The sequence below is a fragment of the Coturnix japonica genome, chromosome 3 (genome assembly GCF_054131305.1).
Source record: "Coturnix japonica strain WE chromosome 3, WE-NBRP24, whole genome shotgun sequence".
In the NCBI taxonomy this organism is placed as follows: Eukaryota; Metazoa; Chordata; class Aves; order Galliformes; family Phasianidae; genus Coturnix; species Coturnix japonica.
Window position 1 is genome coordinate 30,161,086 of NC_140665.1, and position 21,766 is coordinate 30,182,851.

General features: G+C 50.3%; 1 protein-coding gene across 3 annotated transcripts in view; it reads right to left on the reverse strand.

The window, feature by feature from the left end:
• Positions 1 to 21,766, reverse strand: part of TMEM63B (transmembrane protein 63B) — a 35,076-nt gene that overhangs the window by 8,314 nt on the left and 4,996 nt on the right. For 2 of the 3 annotated variants that reach the window (XM_015857686.3, XM_015857685.3), the window contains exons 2-7: positions 7,457 to 7,655; positions 6,807 to 6,886; positions 5,177 to 5,215; positions 1,668 to 1,758; positions 871 to 908; positions 18 to 160 (exon numbers count right to left, since the gene is read on the reverse strand). In XM_015857686.3, coding sequence (XP_015713172.2) covers positions 18 to 160; positions 871 to 908; positions 1,668 to 1,758; positions 5,177 to 5,215; positions 6,807 to 6,886; positions 7,457 to 7,633 — 568 coding nt within the window. In that variant the 5' untranslated portion in view covers positions 7,634 to 7,655. The remainder of the gene's footprint in view (positions 1 to 17; positions 161 to 870; positions 909 to 1,667; positions 1,759 to 5,176; positions 5,216 to 6,806; positions 6,887 to 7,456; positions 7,656 to 21,766) is intronic. The other variant, XM_015857687.3, reaches the window with a different exon arrangement.

Sequence of the window (21,766 nt, forward strand, 5' to 3'; positions counted from 1 at the left end):
TGGCTCCCTGCCCTTACCTAGCAGGTCCCCTGAGAAGTTGACAGGCAACACGATGCCCACGGAGAGCACACCCACAGCCACCAGCAGCCCGATGATGTGCCTCTGGAAGGACAGGTAGTGCACCGCGTCACCTCCACACTTGTCTCGGATCTCGTCATCCCTGCCGGGGAAAGAAAGGAAATCAGGCAATCTTTTCCAGAGCTGGAGGGAATGCAGAAAAGCACAGGGTGATGGCTGCCCATGCAGTTGGTTTGAATGTACACAGCAGCCCTGGAACACACCCAACAGAACTGCAGCCATGCCCTGGGCACTGACTCCAGCATCTGGCCATGAACCAGCTCAGGCAGAAACCTATATGTGCAAAGCTTGCTGCAGCCCTGCTCCACACACCCTGCCTTCTGCCACCAGGAACAGGCAGCTGGGCCCACACACACCCACACCTAACAACCACCCCTGCATGCCCTGATCCCAGAAATGCTTAAGAGGCCACTCCCGAGTGCTATCCAGCTGGCAGCATCTCCCTGCCTCCTTCAGTCCACCCTTCACAGCCAGAAGCCTTCCTTACACAACAGTGCCCCTAGCAGGAACCACAGGGAAAAGAGCATTCCTGTAGTGTTTCTGAGATAGGACTGGGGACAGGGGAGAAGTGGGTTGAGTCATCTCTATCACAAACTGCGTGACCTTAGTTTTGGCTCTGTCACAACTTGTATCATCCTTGCCTTTGCTTTTCCCCTCCATACAGCCTGCTGCAGCCCCTTCTCTAAAATGCAAAAAAGGACGGTGACTTCACATTGCTGCATTGTTGTCCCAGTGCCCCACACTGCCCTTCTTCCTCATGCAGTCCCCCTCTGCTGATCCTGGGGCACTTACTTTATTCTGAAGATGGCTGTCAACCAGGAGCAGAAACCCTGTGCAGAAAGAAGACAGGAAGGTCTCACGTCAATGTGTGCTCCCATATTCTTGCTCCCTCCTCCAAAGGCTTGGGTGACCAGGTTGGCATCCATGAACCCCAACATATATGACTGAGGACTAGGAGCCCAGACCATAAGCAGCTACCAAAATGTGCAAAGCTGCAGAAAGGCCTAGTTGGAGGAGGTGACAATGCTACTGCATAGGGCACAACTCTGCCACATGGCTGTCCCCCACCAGCAGGTAGCTGGGCCTCCCCAGGAAGCTGTGGGCTCCTGGTTAGCATAAGAACTCTCAACAGCTAAGGGATGCCCTGAAAATTAATCACACAGGCCTCGCACAGTGGTACTGAAACCTCCATCCTGAACAGGAGCTCTGCAGGGACTTGAAGAGCAGAGCAGGCCAAGCCAGTACTTCTCAAAGTACTTCTCCACTCTAATGGAGGCAATACTTCCCAGGAACCTCACACCCTACTGAGCTGCACCTGCCCTTTAGAGAGGACTGCAACAGTAGGCTGCTTACAAGACAGACACCCATCAAACAAAGTAGACTGTACAGCTACTGGTTTAAGAGCACAATCAGAAGCCAAGCAGTACTGTGTTGCCTTGGGCTCTGTATCATACCCTCAGACTATAATGTGTAGAACCTGAGGCTCCGGAATGGGCAAGCTGTCCTACTTCTGAAGAGCACTTGGTTCTCACAAGCTGTGGCCTCCCAGCTGCCCGCAGGCAAGGAGTTTGCCTCTGTCAGCTACTCACATTGTCCCTCTGGTCGAAGTCCACAGAGCTGGAGACGGAGGTGAGGCGCTCGTAGCGGTCGTGGTTGTCAGAGTGCAGGGCGGAGGCTACGCTAAAATGACAAATGTTGAGGGAGAAAGTTAAAAGGTGAAAGGAGGCAGCTCAGCCAGGAACCAAGAGCACCCAGAAGGCCAGCAGTTAATTCAGTTTGCCCCAGGTGAGACGGAGACGAACAAGCCTCAAAGAGCAGAGGGCAGCAGTAAGCAGAGATCCCTCCTTGGGCAACACTGCACAGACAGCACCCAGAGCCTGCTCCCAAGCACGGGGCTGGGCTCTGGCAGCCTCTAGGGGCTTATGGATGCTGAACCCTCTGTGCTCCTTCCCTGAAGGGCACATAAAACCCTACGAGGAAGAGCTGGCAGCAGCTGCCACAGAGGAGAGATCAAGACTCTTTAGTGCAGAGTTTAAAGAGGAAAGAGGAGTTGTGAAGGAGACAGTACTACAAGTGGGGTGCTCAGTTGAGGGCTTGTCCTCCCTTTTGCACCACAACTACAGAGATGAGCACAGAGGTGAGAGTTAAAGGTACCAAGAGGCATAAAGCAGCTCCCAAGCTACCAGGGAGAGAGCTCTGGAGAGGGCCTGGCAGCATCTTCTCATCCCAGGGGCACCCCTGCTTACCCAGTCCTGCAGACCTTAGCTGTGTCAGGGAGGAGGAAGGATGGGAGCCTGGTGGACCCACATCACCACTATATACCAGTGCCTCAGTGAGAGGAAACCCAGGAAAAGAAAGACAGTGCTGGCACCATCTGTGTGCTGACTGAAGCCTGGCTGAGCCCAGCTGCTCACTCATGGCTGGGCCTGCTGTCTGCCTGGGAGTCACCAGAGCGGGGGCAGGGAAGCGGACAGGAACAAATGTCTGTAAGGCTGAAGAGCAAGAAGCAAATATCCCTGACCACGGCACTCCAGATATAGGCAGGGACCTTAATGAAGAACTGGCAGCACTAGCAGCATCCAAGGCAGATAATAGTCCTCAGAATGAATGGTGGTGAAGTGTAGGCAGGCAAAGAAGATAAAATGAATGGTCCAGATACCTAAATAAAATAGCACTTGTAAGATGACAAGATGACATCAGGCTGGAACCTTGGAGGTATAACAAGAGATATGGCTAAAAGTAAAGCAAACAATAAAAACGGTCTCTCTGTAACGAGTACAGGTGAAAGAAGGATCAGATGGACAAGGATCCAGAGAAGAAACAGATGAGAAACACAGACTAGAGACAAGTGGTGACACTCCACTAGCAAACAAACGAAGACCTTTGTGACCCTTCTGAAGGGAAAAAGATGGTACATGTGGCCTCCCTCAGAGCAGAGCAGCACCTGCTGAGTTTCTAGCAGGAAGCAACACCCAGAGGAAAACAGAGATTAACTGAAGGTCATAGGACTAAGGGAGCAGCTCTTCAGCTGGATGAAGGGAGAGGGTGAATTTCTGCTGCCTGCAGCCCTGAGGAGACGCCAGTGTGATGATGCTGTGTGCTTCTGGCTCCTTGGTACTGGGAAAAAAGACAACGGGGCAACACTAGAGGGAATAGCTATAAAGAGTGCTACGTTATTAGATCAGACTAACAGCTCCATGCAGGATGGACCATACCTGGGGATGTACATGACCAGCAGTGTTGAGAAGACAGGGTGCCAAGCCTTTCCAAGGATGGGAGAATGGAGAGGGAGCTGCAGGGGGGATACCTGCATCTAGTTGGAGGCTCTCTAAAGCCAAGCACTGTTAAAGTGAGTGGAAAGAGGCAATGCTACCCCAAACTGAGAGGAAATTAAGGTGGGACCCAAGGAGCCTTCTCCATGCCTGCTGCTAGAGAAGAGGTGGGACTGGATTTGAGACACTACCAACCCCAGGCTCCAGGAGAGGAGGTTGCCAGGCAGTCGTACAGACAATTTGTTGTGGTGCAATGCATGAGCTCACTGTGTGGATAGCAAGCCCTGAAGGGCTCTCCATCATTACTCTTACACACCGAGGTGGGAATGGGTTGCCACCTCCTCTTGGCACAGACTGAGTCACTAAGAGGGCGGATGGCTACCTCTGTTTGCACTGGCAAATGTCAGGATGGGGGTGCTTGCTGGCTTTCAGACAAAGGGACAGATTAAAGAGGTTGTGCTCCTGCACATTCAATGACTGGCAGTGCCAGGCTGTATGTGAGTCTCTAATGCACTACATGCCAATGCACCTCTGCATGGAGGATGGCTAGATAGCAATTTGCTACTAGATTTAGAAAAGCACTGACCAGGATGAGGTTTCCTCACTGAGCTCCACAAGCTTTTGGAAACTTCTGCCTACCAAAACCAATACAGCTCAAGTGCTTGGATGGGAGCAGAGAGATTCAGCAAGTCCAGATGAGTAATGGGAAGAGGAAGATGCAGAGCCCTCGAGAGAGATGAGCACTCGTGAGGATAACAGATGGACTCCACCGAAAAGCTGCTCCAGAGCCTCAGAGCACGACAGCTCTGCTACTCCTCCTTAGTGGAGCACTAAGTGTGAGCAAGGCATTCCCTCTGTGCTATCTACCACAGCTACCACCACCTTTGCTTTCGCAGCCAAGATTGCTCTGCCCTTTGAAGCTAAGGAGCAGTCACAAAAATAGGAGGACCTCTGTGCCCTCTTGAGACAGTAGCAGGCCACTGCTTTGCACGTGATGAAGTGATCTGTGCAGGCTCTGCTGGCTGATTGTGCAGCATGTCATTCGGAATATTGACAAGGCAATGGAATGGTTTTTTACTTGGGTGTAAAAGGAGCAAGAAAGAGAGAAGAACATGGAGGAGAGATCTGTGACAGTGCTCAGCTGGCAGCCAGCTGTCTTCACCCTGCAGACAAAGCCAGGCCAAGGTGCTGGAAGATGCTCTTAGCCACACTGAGACAGGAAAGTCTCTTCCTATATGGGAAAGAGAGAAGGGACAAAGATGATGACTTGCTGAGCACCCTACCAGCCTGGAGTAGGTGGTAAGGAATAAGGTCCAATGCTTGCTCTTGTCCTGGCAGCCACACGGGGGTGAATACAAAAGAAAAGCCTGGTGATGACCTTCATGCAACTGCCATGAGAAAAGCCCTTGGGGCTCACCAGCATGAGGGATGGGCAAAGAAAAGGCAGCTGCCCTCTGTCTGGGGCGACCCTAGGTAGCCACAGGCTCATGTTTCTTTCCCAGTATTCACAGTGGGATAGCAGGACACAGGCGGGTACAGCAGGGTACATGATATGGCACTATTTGCCTCAACTAGCAGCTCCTTGGCACTAATGCACACAGGGAATATTTAAGGGATGTGAGGGGAAAACCACAGTGCACCCAGCTGTGGGAGGTGGCTGACACACAGGGGGCGAGGTGGGGGGAGAAAAGAGCACAAATCCACCAAGAGACAAATCCAAGCCCTGAACTCCCAGCCACTTAGATTAGTTCAGAAGCAAGAGAGAAAACTGCAAAAAGAAACAGAGAGACAGAGAGAGTAAACAAGACCCTGAAAAAACAACATACTATTCCCGCTCCTCTCGTTCCGTCTGCCATCGTCGACGCCTGGGGGCACAGAAACAGAAAAGGAGAGATTACAACCAGGGGAGCAGGCGCCAGGTCCCCTCCATCACAGGGCTCCATGTGGTCCTGAAGAAGAGAAACCTGCTGGTGGTGAGGCTGGAGGATACCTTTCCTGCAGAGCTCAGTGCTGCCCCGAGCCACTGCAACTCACAGACTGCCAAGAGCCACTCACCTGCTCTCTGTGCTTCCTTCACCCAGCTTCTGTCTCTCTCCTCCCCATCCCATGCAGCCAAAATGCATCTGTCCTGGGTCAAACATTCCAGCCCCATAAAATGCTCAACGTGCCCCATGGATGGGCCAAGCAGTAGGAGCACAAAGAGACAGACAGATGCAGCAGCAAGAGCTCCTCCTGCAGATCCCAGACTAGCTGGCATTACTTGTACTAAGCTTATCTGAATTGGTATTGCCAAGGGGATCAAGCAGGCTGGAGCTCAGTCCCATTCTAACCTTTTGGTGACAGGAGCTATTGGAACTGATCAAGCCGAAGCAGAACCAACCAACAGCTTTAATCCACACTGCCTCCACTGGCATGTGACAAAATACAACACACACACAGTAAACCACCTCTACACACTGCATAGCACAGAGCAAGACTCTGCACAACCCCCCAGCTCCACCAAGGGGAGTTACTCATTCAGCACTGGAAGAAATCAACTGTGCTTCCTGCTGTTTACAGCAAAAATGGGAACAGCAAGGCATGCTCCTGGAAGGAATCACATACAGCTGCCTTCAATGTAGGATCCCCGTTGCCTGACTTGCTAGAAGACATGACTGGATGTATCCCCTCTGCCTCCCTCGCTCTGTTCCCACAGTCTGTGCAGCCTTATCCTATCGTGCTCTGCTCTCAGGCTCATCACAGGTCTTGTAAAGCAGAGCATGGCAGCAACAAGTGGTAGCTCTCACTCTTTCCTCTGCAAAAAAAGCAAACAAACAGCTGGTGACCCAACACTTCCATCAGCCAGGGGAAAATGAGCTGCATGGGATGAACTCAGCATTTGCACTCACTTTTCAAGTTCCACTACTGCCTGGACAGGTCCCTGTTCCAGCCTCACATGTGTCACATGCTCACCTTGCCAGCCAGGCATGCCAGCCGTCCCTGATACAGCCCATCCTGCTTCAGATTTATGAGCAAGTTTGGCACCCAGAAATGCAACCTGCCACTTCTAAGTGCCCTTCAAAAGAGCTACATCCTGCAAAGCCACCTTCAGAGGCCTAAAGATCATCATGGCAGCCCTCACCCCTTCTGCGACCTCTTTTCCCTCCTCCCTCACCTCTGCCCGCTGTTCCTCAGGTCATTTCAGCCCCTGTACAGTTCTGTAAGCACAGGGACCAAAGGTGACATTGTAGCTTTAGCTCCTGGAGCCCAGCAGAGACTGCTCCCTGTACTGGTAGGAGAATGCTGTAACAAAAAAAGCTGGTAAGCAGGGACTTTCCCTGTTTCTGGAGCTCAGCGGATACAAGCTGCATGCCTTCCTCTCTTCTCCTGCCTCTGGCACACACCATGGGATTCATCCCTTCTGCAAGGAAAGGTACTGCTTACGCTGTTTTTTCCCTGCCTCTCTGCCATGCTTACCTGTCAGCATCCGTCACCAGGGCCAGGCGTCCATAGTCCCAGGCAACTTTACGCAAAATTGAGAAAACAAACAACAATGCCTGGAAGAGAGCAGAGAAACAGTTGTGAGACACGGCATTACTCAGCTCTGCTTGCAGAGGGAGGGAGGGGACAGACTGCTCAGCTAACAGCACACTGAGGCTGTGGGACAGCACAAGTCATCAGGGCTGAATAATCAGGCTGTCTAGGTGGCTAGAGGCAGAATGAGGTCCAGGATGCAACACACAGCAGTGAAGTTGGTCACAGGATCAAGAATTCCTCATATCCCGAGGAGATAAGGTTATGACTACAACGTCCATGGTCCCATGGTTACCAAGGATCAAGCAAAACCTTTGGGTAGGTAAGTGAAGGAAGAGTTTTGGGACATGGGACTGACCTAACCTGACCTGTGTCCTCCCAGAAAATTGGCAACCCCCTTCCACAGGCTCAGTGCAGTGGTGCTAGAATTAAGCCAAGGCTCAGAGTGGTTAAGGGACATGATTGAGGCCACAGAATCCGCCAGCAATAAAGTCAGGAATGGAAGCTGGGATTCTCACTTCTGACCAGATCATAGTTCTCCCTTCATGACTAATTAGCTGGGAAGGTGCCAAAACAGCCATAGGCAAACTTACAAGAAAGCACATGAAATCAAGGGCTAAGACGGTGGGCACCCCGCCGAAGGGCAGCCCCTGCAGCACTGTGCTGCGGATGCGGGCACTGTAGCAGTAGTCCTTGGTGCTGTTGCTGCATGTGGAGGCTTTGCAGGAGGCCCCTCCTGAGCCCAGGGTGGCGATTACGTAGGGAAGCATCTCTACAGCTTCATCGTCTTCCCTGGGGGTAGAAAGAAAGGCCTGGTTAGTGCATGCCAGCTGGTTAATAGCATTGCCCCATTAGAGTTCAGATCACTCTCAGCCATCATCTTGGGTTCTCCTGTGTTCTTCCTCTGAAAACCATGCAAAGAAACCTGGAGAGCTTTCAAGGGTGCTGGAAAAGCTCATGAGGTCCCGTCATTTAGGACTCACAGACTACCTTCTTTTCCCAAAGGTGCAGCATCTCAGGAAAGAGTGAATGCATGAGGTGACATTAAGTCACGTCTGGATGATGAAAACAAACTGCTACGGGACAGTTGCTGCATCACGATCCCACAATTTCCTCTGTCTGGCTGCATGCCAGTAGCTTTATTAGGCTGAATCACCGCTCGCAGCTCACTGTGTGCCTCAGCTCCCAGGGCCCCACCAGAGAATGCTCCCACCCCTGCCTGCTTTCTCTCCTCTGACTTGGAAGTATTATGCAGAGGGCAGAGAGGAAACTGAGGATCCACTTTTTAGCTGGCCAAATGTCTTCCCCCCTCCCCCCGGGGAGCTGCTCCTCCTGCACAGAGCAGCTCAACGAGCACCACAGAGAGGATCATATCAGCACGGTCAAGAGTGAATTGAGCACAACTGGGATGCCCTGGAAGGAAGGGATCAACAGAAACATGATCGCTCTGTGGATCAGCAGAGAGGAAACCCTATCAACTGCGGAAGGACTGTAGCTACCCCAGTGGGTTATTTGCCCCAAGCATCAACAAGCCACCCTGCTGCCTTGTGCTGGCCTGCTGTTGCAGCGAGGCCACCACCAGCAGCCCTGCCTTCCTAATGCCACAGGAGATGGTGACATTAACAGAGAGGCCACAAGTGCATCCTGGCAATCTCCTGCCTCGCTGCAGTGATTTATCAGTGTCATAACACAGTGCTGGCTGGTTAATGACCACCACGCAGCTCACTGCAGTGCCCAGAGAGCCCTAATCAGCTCAGCTGGGCAGACATATCACAACAAGCAAATCCCATCCTGCATACAGGCCCTGGGGGACATTGACCCCACAGGAAAAGCCACTGAGCAGTTCTTTAAGAGATTCACAGGCACAGAGCTGGAGTGAGGCTGCCAGGAGCTGCAAAAGGGAACGGAAAAACAGCAGGAAGCCAAGCCATGAGGTCGCAGCTGGCAACTAGCTGGGGACTGGCCAGCAGGATTCACCCCAGCTGAACCTGAGAGGGACTCAGGAGCAGGGAACGCGTGACAGCAGCTGGCAGGAAGAGAAGGGACAGCAAGAGACACAGGGGCCCACCATCAACAACACCATCAAGCTGCCTTCCCAACAGCATCATCACCAGGCCAGGACTTGTTACAGGGAAGCCACAGGCTTGGGAGCAGGAAGGGCTGTGCCCCTCTGAAGTGCCAGTCTAGAGGGTTCACTGCAAAAAGAAATGCTCCTAATTCCCCTTTTGGAGAATCTTGAAAACTTCTAGGTCTTAAGGGGTGCAGCAACAAGTTCCAGATACTAGCAGCATTGAGTGAAAGACTGCACTATCCCACTGCAACTCCATTCCTCGTGTTACTGCAAAGGCACTGAACAAAAGCCATTGCTGTCTGTAGGCCTATGATACCCATAACAAAGCTCCCCCCTCCTGCTTCCCATCACAGAATCACAGATTCGTAGGGGTTGGAAGGGACCTCCAGAGACCATCGAGTCCAACCCCATCCTCCTACTTTGTCACACTGCAAATTGCTCATCCAACTCTGGTTTCTGGACCCTTGGCCAGTCTGTTATACCTTGTCCAATGGAGGGCTCTGTTTGCTGCCTTTTATGGGTGATTTCAGAGGTTTTTTAAGCATCCAAGCAAATGACAGAAGCTGGCTGAGTATCTATCAACCTATCAGCTATTATTGCAGAGAAGTACTGAAGGACTTGCAGCAGATGAGAAAAGTATGATCTTCTGCAGAGACCAAACCATTCACTTAATTCCTGAATATTTTATAGCTCCATTTCCTCCCTTCTGAAAGAAATGAGGCTCATATGCTCACACTGTCCGTGACTCCATTATTTATACAAGCCATTACACATTCAAGACAAACTTAGCAATCCTGTGGGTAACATAAGCCACATTTCAGAGAAATAGGTAGCAAATATATACTTTTTTTTCCACCCCCTAAGTCCTAGACGATGGACTGGAAGAGACCAGAAATGAACCTTCCTAATCTGTCCAGTACCCCAGTCAGAATATCCCATAGTGGAAAAGCTGAGGCAAACACCCAAAACTTAAACTGCTTTTAAGCTTAAAGGGATGCCTAGAATCTCTCTTTCCACTGGCACCTTTCTTACTGTCATTTTGGGGTGACATTACAACACTCCACCATAAATGCTTCTTGGTCTCCCCTTCTTCAGAGGATGCTGCCCTCAGATGCAGAGGATCTAAGGTTAAATAAATGAGTTGGCTGAATCTTGAAAGAGGCAAAGGACAGTTTGAAGCCAACCTTGGCATGGTCCTGGGACAATGACCTCTTTGAGGGCATTAGCGTCATCCCTTTGTGCCCATTCTTAATGCTCTATCACAACCTTCAGGCAGGGGATTACTGTGAGGGCTGGGGTGCTGAAGGCCAGCAGCAGAGCCTGACCCTTTCTGAGCAGTCAGCAGGACATCAGATGAGGCCCCATTCAACCCCACAGTCTTCCCCTTCTGCCTGAAACGTTTAATGCTGACTTCCCCAGAACTGCAAGGCCAGCACAGAGAGCCTTGCCAAAGGTATTTTTGCCTCTTATTCAGCAATATGCACATCCACTCTCTTCCCTCCATGCAGCAGAAAAGAGGAGGAGGAACAGAGGTCCCCCTGCCTCCCTCATCCCCTGCTGCATGCAGAGCTGCAGGAGAGCACTTGCTTGTCAGTACTCTGGGCAGCCTCTGCAGCCAGCAGGACACTCACTGGGGACCTGCTGCCCCACAGCAAAGAGCAGAGCTGCAGGGCAGAGGCACGGATGTGGGCGAGCTCTACCAGCCGCGCCACTGATGTCAGCCAGACGCAAGGAGGTGGCCTGAGAAACGTCTGCAAGGAAATATAAATCAATACACAGTATGCCTGTACATGCAGCCAGAAAGACGTAAGCGCGCCGGTGACATCTGTTTGTTCCTTCACCGGTAAATTTTAATAACCCTGTTGGTAATTAGAGGAGAGAGACTGGCAGAACTGTACCTGTTTATGGCAACAAGACAGCCTCCTAACGGGCTGGGAGCACAGAGACAAGCGACAAGCAGCTAGGTACCTGCAGCCCCAGGGGCAGGGCACTGCAGATTCAGATATACAAAGGTGAGAGATCCTTCTCTCCAGCTTCCAGTGGACAGGATAAGTGGCCTCGCAGCAGAAACAAGGGGCAGATAGCTTTCCGACTGCAGGGGGGTGCTCTGCCTCCTCAGTCAACACACAGCTCCCCATACACTTCACCTTCTCTGTAAGCTGGCCAAGCAGCCTCCCAGCAGCTGCTGGGCATCCAAAGCTTTCATCTGGCAGGCTCTGATTCTTCAAAGGAAAATCCAGGTCAAAGCAAAAGCCCTGGGTACAAAGTTCTTCCAGCTGGCTCTGCATCAGGCCTCAAATATCTGCTAGCAAAAGGCATCATATCTTTCTTCTGTGTATCAGCACCAGCCACCAACACTAGCAGGTCACGGTCATGACCAACTCCTGGCTCCATGCTGTTCTGCGGCTGCCTGCATATCATCAATGGTGCATGTCCTGCTGCTCAGCAAGCCCTGGTCCTGCAGCCAGCACAACTGTAACCATTGCTGGTCACACCAGCAGCACACCATGCTGTGAGAGGGTGTCTGGCAGGGATGGACAGGGATTGTGACGTCAAAGAAGCTTCGTATCCATGAGAAACAAAAGCCCAACGTTCTCCTAGAGGCAACTGAGACCCTCCAGCTTCCTAATCCTGCTGGAGGGTGATCCTGAAGGGACACAGGTGTCTTAGAGGTTCCCACTTCTTTCCTGGGGCTCAGTACTGCACAGCTCCTGTGTAGGAATAACCATCCTGTAGGCTGGGCCATCAGCATCAGGGAAATCTTCAAACCATTCTCTTTCCACAGCTTCACCTGGACAGTCCTCTCTTGCCTAGGTTGAATAACCCCTCTTCTTTCCTGCAGGCTGTTTTCTCACTCATGACTCTGAGTACAACTTCCATGAAGTTCAGGGAACAAATCCATAAAGTTCAGGGAACCAATCCATCTCACAACTCCGGCCCTTTCAAGATGTTCTCTTAGTCTCTGTGTTTTTTCTCCCACACCACATATTGCCACCCTCCCAGTCTGAGTTTTCAACAAGGAACCAATCAGTGCAGACACGGCACCTGGCACTTCTGGACTGCTAAGCTTATGAGAGGCCTCCAGCTTCATCCTATTAAGCCTCCTGATGACTTTACAATCTGTACTCGGCCTCCTGACACATTACAAGTCTCCATTTGTAGGATGCCATCCATGTGTCTCACACTAGTCCATGCCAAGGGCCCATCTCTCCCTCTGCCATTGGGACAGATTCCACACCAGCCACGTTTCCACCTGCAATCTAGCAATCGCTCTCAGCCTGCGCAGCAGTGCCATGGCCAATCTGATTCACATTACATTCTGTGCATTAGATTTCATGAGTCACCAAATCAAACACTTTAGTTCCAAATATATCTACCTGTCATTTCCCCTTCAAGCTCCCAGGCTATAAATCTATCAGAAAGAACCCAAGTTTGTCTGCCAGCACACACTTTATAAACAAATACTGCTTACTGTTTGGCCTCCCTTGCTTCCTGCAAGCATATGTTGACAGTGATACAGCAAACACAGCACATTTAGTGGCAAGACTGATGTGGTATTATGCCTCGTGCTGTATATTTTGTGGAGCTGTGGCCACATGGTAACAAAGCCCTGGCTGGGAACTCCTGGTGCTGTGGTTATACACATGAAGCCCAGAAAACAGCACTTTGGGTGGATTCCTCACCTACCACCCAGCATCCCAACAGCAGCAACTCCACCCATTCCCAGGGGATGTTCACTAAAGCCAAGGATGGAGACTCCATCATCCCCCTATACCACTAGTTTTCAGCTTCTGGTGTATGGATCTCAGCAGCACATTGGCAGTTCCACTAGGATTGTCTTCTGCGTCACCTCTTGCATACGTCTTGTCAGCACTTACACTGCTGCTCAAGGTCTACCTGCAAAGCTCTAATGGCCTGTTCCAGGCGGGCTGTGCCAAAATACATTCTTTAGGTGAGAACGACTACTTACTGAGAACCTTCATTGCACGAGCATCACATTGGGCTTTGAGCACCATTAAGCAGAACTGTTCAGGCGCATCACATCAGGCTTGGCTCAAACACTGACCAATCTCCCCCCTGGTCCCTTACATGCTTTGGATTTTAACACATTACCCTCAATTTAAGTGACCAAAAGCCATCCTGTCAGTTTCACACAAGCACACACTTTTAGAAGCCCTGCATCTCTTCCAGCTCTCACCCCCTTTGTCTATCACCAAGCTCTCCTCACCTTGGAGCTTCTTTTTTATCTCTAATGTTAATCCTCTTGTGCACAGGGGAGTATTAACACGTCTGCCTTCCCTCATGTCCTGTATCTGTCCTTCACCAGGCTTCTCAGGCTGGGCATTCTTATCCACACCCATCTTTTCTTCCTGAATGCAGAATCTCTCTGTCACAGAACCAGGTTTCTGAGCTAGTCTCTCAAGGTCACATTGACTGTTTCCTCCTCCTCACTTCTGCATGACAGGAATCTTTACTTTTTTTTTGCAGCAGAGCTCAAAATACACAGGAATTTCATCAGCTGGGCATGATTACAAGCCCTTACCTACACAGCACGATTAGCACTTCCCACTAAGGAAACCCTTAGCGATGCATACAACCAAGAGATGGCAAGCAACATCTCAGTTGTCAAAGCTGCATCCCCCCAGGGACTGGCAGGACATCCTGCTGCATCAGCCCTGGGAGCATCCCTGCTTCCTCCTCCACAGCATGTAAGTTGCTCACTCAGAGGTTACTGGGGTAAGTTCCATTCAGTCCTTCCACTGCAAGCATTTGACAACATGACACTGGACAGGCACAGAACTGAGGTTGTTCTCTTGGATGGTGTTGCAGAAAAGCCCCATCCTTGTGCCTTGAGCAGCTGGTCCACAGAGACCCAAGAAAACCAGAACCCTGCATCAATTTAGGAACCATTGCAGAAGGGTGCATGCGGGCTGCTTAGAGCAACAGCTCTGGAAACACTTGGTAGCACTGGAAAAAAACAAAACACAAACCCTTCTTTCTTTGGAACTAATGGGAAAGGGCCACCAGCCCAGCTCTCAGCCAGCAGGAAACACATGGGAAGCAAAACCAGGAAAAGCCTATGGGGAAATCCCTTCCCTTGTAAACACAGCAGGGCGAACATCTGTATGGGCAAGAAGTCAGGATGCCACATGAGCTGCAGCAGAAAGCACAAGTTCTCCATGTTGGTGGGAACATCTGCTGCAGGCTCTGTCATCTGTACCCTTCCTACAACTAGTAAGGCTGATCCTTTTGTATGGTCCTTACAGAGACCACTGCTCTGAACACTGGCTGGCTGGGAATTGTCTCACCTTTCCCTCACCTTCCTTACTGTGTTACTAAAGTAGCGCTTGTGTAACAGAATTGGTTACAAAGAATCCACAGAACCTGGAAGCCACAGAGGCCAACACAACCACAGCGATGTGGCAAGCAGAGTAAGTCCTCTTCCTGGCTACGGGCTGTGAGAAGGGATTCAGTAGCCAGAGCAGAGGAGGAAAGAAGTCTATCATTCCTCAACAACAGCCAACATCAGCAAAGGGCTAAACGGCTCTCACAGCAAGAGGTCAGGATGCAGCCAGCAAGCCAGGACAGCTAGGGAAGAACATCTAGGAACCAGCGTCCTGCATCCACTGGGGAAAGAGTGACAGGAGCTAGAGCTCCAGCAACAGCAGTACAGAGGAAGGACTGCACACAGAGCTGACACAGCATCCAGCAGAACCACAAGCAGCACGGTGACCTTGGCCATGATAGCATGCAACTTGGAAAACTGTGATACTGAAAAAGCACAGGCTTTAAAGCACATCAACCCCCCCCTCTAAGCACCCAGTCCTAGCAGCTATTGGCTTCCAATAGTGAAGACAAGTAAGTTGCCCAGCCTGTGAGAGACCAATTTCAAGCTCCTGCTGGGAGTTGAATAGAGAAGGTCATAGCATGAGATGGATATTAAACACAGCTTTGAGACTCACTGTCTCAGAGCAATTCTGCACAATGCTATGGATAGAAAACCGCAGGACCCCACTCGGTGCATTATAGAGCTGGAAGATGCTGCAGTCCCTCTTCTACAGGATGCTTGTTCTGACGCTGTCAAAGAAATCTGCTCCAGAGACAGGGAACTGCTCCTGAATAATCCGCACTTGCTGGGCAGAACAAAAGTAGAACACCTCTTTTTGAATTCTTGAGGTAGGTCTGACCTTCTTGGGCAAGGGTCTGCGGCCAGGAGTATGCACACAAACCAGGCAGGGGATGCAGGGCCTGTGGCCAGCCACCAGTCTTTGTGAGATGCTGAGTGGGCTGTTCTTTTCCCTGGTCCCTCTCTACTCTCCAGTCTTGGCAAGATGAGCTGAGCCATGCTTGGGAACACAGGGAACAAAGCACTGGTTGGGCACTGGGCACAGAGATGAGGGTGGCCAGCCAAGCCAGAGAACTCAGAAGAAGTACTTCAAGGCAAGCAGCCCGGCTCCCAGGCCCACAAATAAAGGTAGGCAAGATGAAACGGCTACTTAAGACTTGAAGGAGGGCAATCCTTGTTTAATCTAGAGCCCCACCTCAATGGTAGGATAAACAAAGAAATGGAACTTTAATTGGGCAAAGCCACTCTGAGTCACTGTTTACATGGAGCACAGCTCCACAAAAGCTAGTATCAAACCTATGGAAGTCCAAGGAGTTGCAGTTGGTAACAAGGGTTCTTCCCCCAGCCCTTGCTTGTGCTAAGAACACTGAAATCCCAACTTGACCTGAACATCACACCTGCAGCATCACCGCATCCATCAGACACTGCACGCTGAGGGCTACCAGAGGTGATATTAGGAAGGGCACTCCAGCCTATGTGGGTCAGCATCACACAGGAGAACAAACACTGGGCATCTGCCAGGCCTTGAAGAAAGCAACACCATAACCTAAAGCAATGGCCCTGACTTCAGTAACAGAATAATTCCTAGCACAAGCAGAAGCAAAAATCTGCTGAGAGTTTAAATCTTGGTCACTACGAGTCAGTGGGCACAACGACCCATTGCATGTTCTGACAGGATTCCACCTTTCCCTCCCAAAGCACTCCCTCACACTGTGCTTCCACTGACTGTTTTCCCTTGGCACTAGAAACAAATGTGTCTGCAATGATGGCTGGGACCCTTATGCCCTGAGACAGGAGGGGCAGTACACCCAAATCAAAAGGGGCTAGTGGACCCCGAAGACCACTAGGGCACTGCCACAGTCAGCAAAACTGTTCTTTATTCATTTATGTGCTGAAGACTATGAACACACTGTTCCATATCTTGTTTCTGGATCAGACAACATACTATATGTGCTACACAGAATGACAAATCACCTGTTAGAGCTGCAGCTGAGGCCTCCAATGCAACACGACAGAACAGCAAACAATTCCTCCAGAACTTTCCTTATAGGAGCAAAGTTTGGCCTTCACAAACATATCACAGAGGCAGGAGTATAAAAGCAATTAACAGATTACAGCATTCAAAGATTGATTACTAATTAATAACCCAGATGAGCTTCTCCCAACACAGATCTTAGCCTTGGCAGCTGTATGGGCTCAATGTCTCTTAAGATGTTTCTCCAAAGATCTTCACACAAAAGAAACAACCCCTGCTCAGGAAAGCTCCCAAGTACATACTTATCTTGAAATACTCTCACTGAAGTACTTGGAACTTAAGCATATGGGGTAAATTTAAGTGTTTGCCTAAAGAGGGACAGACTCAAGCTGTGCGCTCTGGTTCAAGTACCTGATGTTTCCCAGGACCACTCACTGACCCTTGGCTACGTGTACTGGTTGTCAGCCCAGCCTCAGTTGAGCAACTTGGGGTATAAAAGCTGAGCCAGAATTTACCTTTGATGGCAAGAAATAAGGTCCAGTGGCACAGTTTGCAGCTACAACTGTCACAAGCTGCCTTTGCATCCGTACCCTGAGATGTCAGAAGAGCTCTCCTTTGGTCACGTTGGAGCCAATCACCAACAAACTCATCCTGTCTCCCTAGCTTAGCATCTCATTTCCCACTCGCCCTCAGCACAGCAGCCTCCCACAGCGTAGAGTGTCTAGAGTGTCTAGAGTGGAAGACGATAGTTTTATTATTATTGTTTTTAATAAACACAGAAGTTTGACAAGCATCAACTCTCATATGATGAAGTTCAGTTTACACCGTTTAAAATCAACAAACATTCAAACTGCTTAGCTGTTTCATTTTCAAATACCAGAACACAATTGCACCCGGTTGCCAGACTTTCTATGCATCATCAACAACGTTAGGGCTTATCAGGCTCTCAGCAAACACTACCGCACGCAACAAACACAGCCTTCATGTCACACACTAGTCAGTCTACTTCGCGAGTGTCTTTTGCCTGGCTCTTCCAGTGCAGCCCAGCAGCTGAGAGAGGCCACCCTGATACCCCAGCACTGGGTTTACCTGTTTGAAACCAGCACCTGGATGTGGAAAAGTACAAGGATGCAGGAGGGCAGCACCTCCTTCAGCCCTCCTGCACAGCCGCCTGCTGTCTGCTTGCCCATTTACACTGGAGGCCTGTCGTCATGATCTGGCCACAGCCCTGAAAGCAAGCAGGAAGGCTGGAATTTCTCCCCTGGCAGCCTGCCCTCCTCTGATGCCACCTGACTGGCATCCCGATCAAAGCCTCCGAGGAATCCTGAGTGTGGAAGTCAGGGCCACATCGGTCACCAGGCACAGGGATTGACAGCAGGGTGACAGGGGGCAACAAAGGGACCAAGATAACACTGTGGGGTTCCTTGTTGCACAGACACCCTGAAGTTGGCTGTTACTTTCCGTGGATCATCAGAAATCCACAACCTCTTCAATTCATACTTCAGCGTTTGCTCTGAAATGGCACACACGTGACACCTGTGTGACTGGGCAGAGAAGACAGAGCTCACTCGATTCCCCAGGCTCTATGAAAGCCAGCCAAGCTCATGGCAGCCAGGCCCAGGTCCCACAATGCCCGTGCTCAACAGTGAGCAGAACTCCTCCCAGTATAGCATCAGATGTCTATTTATAACACGCTGTTTACCAACACCGAGTGCTCCAGCAGTGGAGGCAGAGGACCAGATGAGTCAAGAGAGTATGAGCACTCTAGATAGTTGAACCTTCCTCCCGTTATGGGAAGATGACTTAGAGCCTGGTGCTGTAGGATGGCTCATCACACACAGCTCCCTCACCAACAGACAACGGATTCAAGAGTACACTCAGCACTTTTTAATAACAGATACCTAAACTCTGGGCAGATCTTCCTGAGAAAGGGAGAGAATGCTGTTGATCAGATGCACCGAACAAGAACAGGCCACCACCCTATGCCCTGGAAGCAGGGTGTCAAAGAAAAGATTTAACACAGGGCCCCTGAAAGCCTCCTGACAGATTGCGTGATGTTTTTCCAGCAGCTTGGTGGCTGATGTAACACTGTGACAGGGAGTTCAGGCAGTGCCCAACTCCTGTGGAGATAGTGGCCCTGCCAGTTGGTGGGTGCCTGGCAAGCACATGGGAACATGGCCCTCAGCTGCCACTCCACCTGCCTCCTACAGGGCCACCCATCACATCGACTCATTGCCCCTGGGCATCAAGCAAGGACACTCGACTGCTCTCAGCTGTCGGGAGAGACAAGCATAAGACAGTTTGGGCTCAAAGAAGGAAGGATTAAGGAGCCCAGGCCCACAGGATGCCTGTTTGGAACTAGGCACCTGTACAACAAAAGGCAAGAGAAGAGTATTTCCCAGGGTATATTAAATTATGCAGGCTTCCTGTGGTGTCCAAGGCATACCCTGCCAGGCAGCGAGAAACAGACCCTGCAGCAATGTTACTGAGCTGAACACCCATATGGTGGCAGATCAGTCTTGAAGCCCATCCAGGCAGAACAACCAGTGCCAGCTCCTGGCTCCTCCTAAAGCCACCATCGCATTTTCCATTCCTTCCTTCTAGATGAGCCCATCTGTCTCTCTGTGCCAGGTTCATTTTTAGAACCTCATATTTTCCTCTCCTTCTTGGAGAAAGTTATTGCTTTCCTGTTTTCAGACACTCAGCACACCTTCCATACCACTAAACTGGTAATGGACCTCCTGGCTCCATTCCCCTTTGACATTTCCTGCTCCCATCTTCTATGCCATTGCACTTACCAGCTTCAAACAGTTTGAAGAGGACATGCACTTACATTAAGAGGCTCGGATCAATTTCTGAGTTTTCACTTCTAACAGGCACAGGGAAGGTTGTCCAGTGGTCCCACCAGAAAGCCTCAGACGTGGCTCAATGTGTATCCAATCATAGCTTGGAGGCCAGAGGCCCGGCTGGACCATACAATTAGTGACAGAACCACAAGACATCATCAAATGTAGATCCTAGGGATTGCTGATCATCTGCAGAACAAGAGTTCCTAGAAGTTCTGCTCATTCTCACATCCCATACCTTTGACAACACTTCTCATTGCTGATCAACCTTCAGCTTGTACCTGACATGCAGGATGATGTAAAGGAGTGCTCCAACACATCACTTGGGTGCTGGATCTCTACCACAAGAGGGGCTTGTTAGGGAAAACATGTCTAGATACCTGTTGGCAAGCAGGCCTGTGCCCTGGCCCACCCACTCCTCCCACAACAAGCACTCACAAATTCGCCCCCATGATCACCATCCAGCTCATCTCCTCCCACCCACAGCCATCTCTGCTGCCTTAAATCAGAGGCATGCTGCTGATACACCCCACACCTCATCTTCTGCCTGACAGAGAGGAAAATTCCCATGCAAGCCCTCCCAGGGAGGCCAAATCATTAACTCACTGGAGCAGCTTGCTGTCTGCATATCCAGGAGAGCAGCACCATGCACTATCAAGTTCTGTCCTTGCTAGTTCAGTCTTCAATCCAAGACCAATGCTCAGGCTTGTCAGGACAGGGTACATTCCCTGCTCTCAAGGGATGGGGTTGTGGTATGGCAGCCTGGTCTGGTGGTTGGTGACACTGCACATAGCAGGGGGGTTGAAACCAGATGATCATTGCGGTCCTTTTCAACTCAGGCCATTCTATACCAGGTAGAGCCCCAGAAGCATCTCTTCTCCACAAATGACTTTTTTTCCCCTCTCTCTCAAGGAGTAAGAAAGAAGAAACAAAATACGCTTGTCCTGAAGGGCTCTGAAATTCATCCCGCCCAAGGCTCCCACAGGCAAAATGGGACATGAACACTCATGAACCTGTACGTGGGGATACAGAGCAGGAATAACGAGGCCAGCATTGGCACAGGGGTAAAAGGTGTAGAAGTTGTTTTGGTGTTATTCCAAAACTCTGCTTGGAGCTACCAGAGCCAGCTCCGTAAAGAGACAGTGCAACCAGCAGTGCAGGATGGCATCTAGGCAGCAACAACTCCAGAAATGCTCTGGAAGCCTGGGAGGCAATGACAGATTGATAGGGGTGATTGGGCAGGCCAAAAACATGGGTGGGGGGAGAGGGGAAGACAGGCTCAGAGGGAAAGCAGGCAGGCACACTTGCTGTGGATCAGACAGGCTCACAGTACTCTATAACTTTTTGTGACTAGGCTGGGTGTTTCCAGACAGATCAGTCACACAAACACTGTGGAAACTCTCTAGAACTGGACACTTCCACTGCTTTAACTGCCTGTTCCGTTCTCTTCCCTGTCTGAGCTTTTGGACCAAGCCTGCCCCAGGCACCTTCCAGCATGGTCTCAGACGCAGAGGCAAAGTCCCCAGTGATAAACATGTCTGCACAGGCAAAAGTCTATTGATGGGTGTGCAGTTATACCGGCAAAACAGCTTCTAGGTGTTTTGAGGTGGTGGAAGAAAGCAAACTGAGAAGCTGGAGCATTTTTGCCAAAATAATGTATCAGTAGAGCAACCAAAGGAGGCAGTCCCACACCTCAAGCCAGCCAGAAGCCTGTAAGTGTTTTGAAGGAGGCACCTAATGCACCCACAGGCACGACCCAGATGAAACATCACCACCACCAGAAATATTTTCATGCCTTCATCCATTGCAGAGGTGCACCCTATGCCCATCACAGCTGCTTCTCCATTTATCTCTCCTTGAGCAACTCTGGCTATAGGAGACGCTTCCCAGAACAAACACAAACACCTACTGAGGTTATTTCCTGCACACCCAAATTCTGCTCTCATCCAAATGGAATAACACTTGAGAAAAAAGAAGTACATGAAGCAGTGACATGCTGGGGGAGGGGGGGATTTTCCCCAATATGCTTCAAAGCATTTATTTCCCCTGACTTGCAGCAACAGTCAAGAGTTATCTACTCATTAGCTTTGAAGTTCCCCTTATCAAAGACGAGAATAAAAGATGAAGACATGAGAGTGCAAGATGCCGTGAGCTCTAGGCAGCAGGGATTTACACAGGATACATCCTCATCAAGCAAACTGGATCATCTTTATTTTTAACAGCATTACAGCGTTAGTGGGTGAAAGGGAAGTCGCGGATGTAGCGAGATTTTAGCAAGCCATCTGCTGCAGCATCTCATCCCATCTCCCTCTCAAGGTTTGTTCATTGGGCTATGGCAGAAACATTGCCTCTCAGACTGGAAGCTGACTTAGTGAATCTCAATACAGGAACAGCCACAGGTGATGGCTATGTGGCCCTGAAGGTGATCACAGTCCAGCATTTTCCTTGCTATCCTTTACAGCCTGGCATCGCTACCCTTCCAAGCTAATGACACACAGTCATAAGACGTGTTATGCTTATGTGGGATAACCAAGTCCCACCTTAATCTCTTCCTTGATTAGATAAACAGATTGATCTCCTTATGTTTCTCACCATCTCCAGCTCTGATTATTGTGTAGCTCTCTTCAATTTTTGAACATTCTTTTCTGAGCACAGACCCTGGAT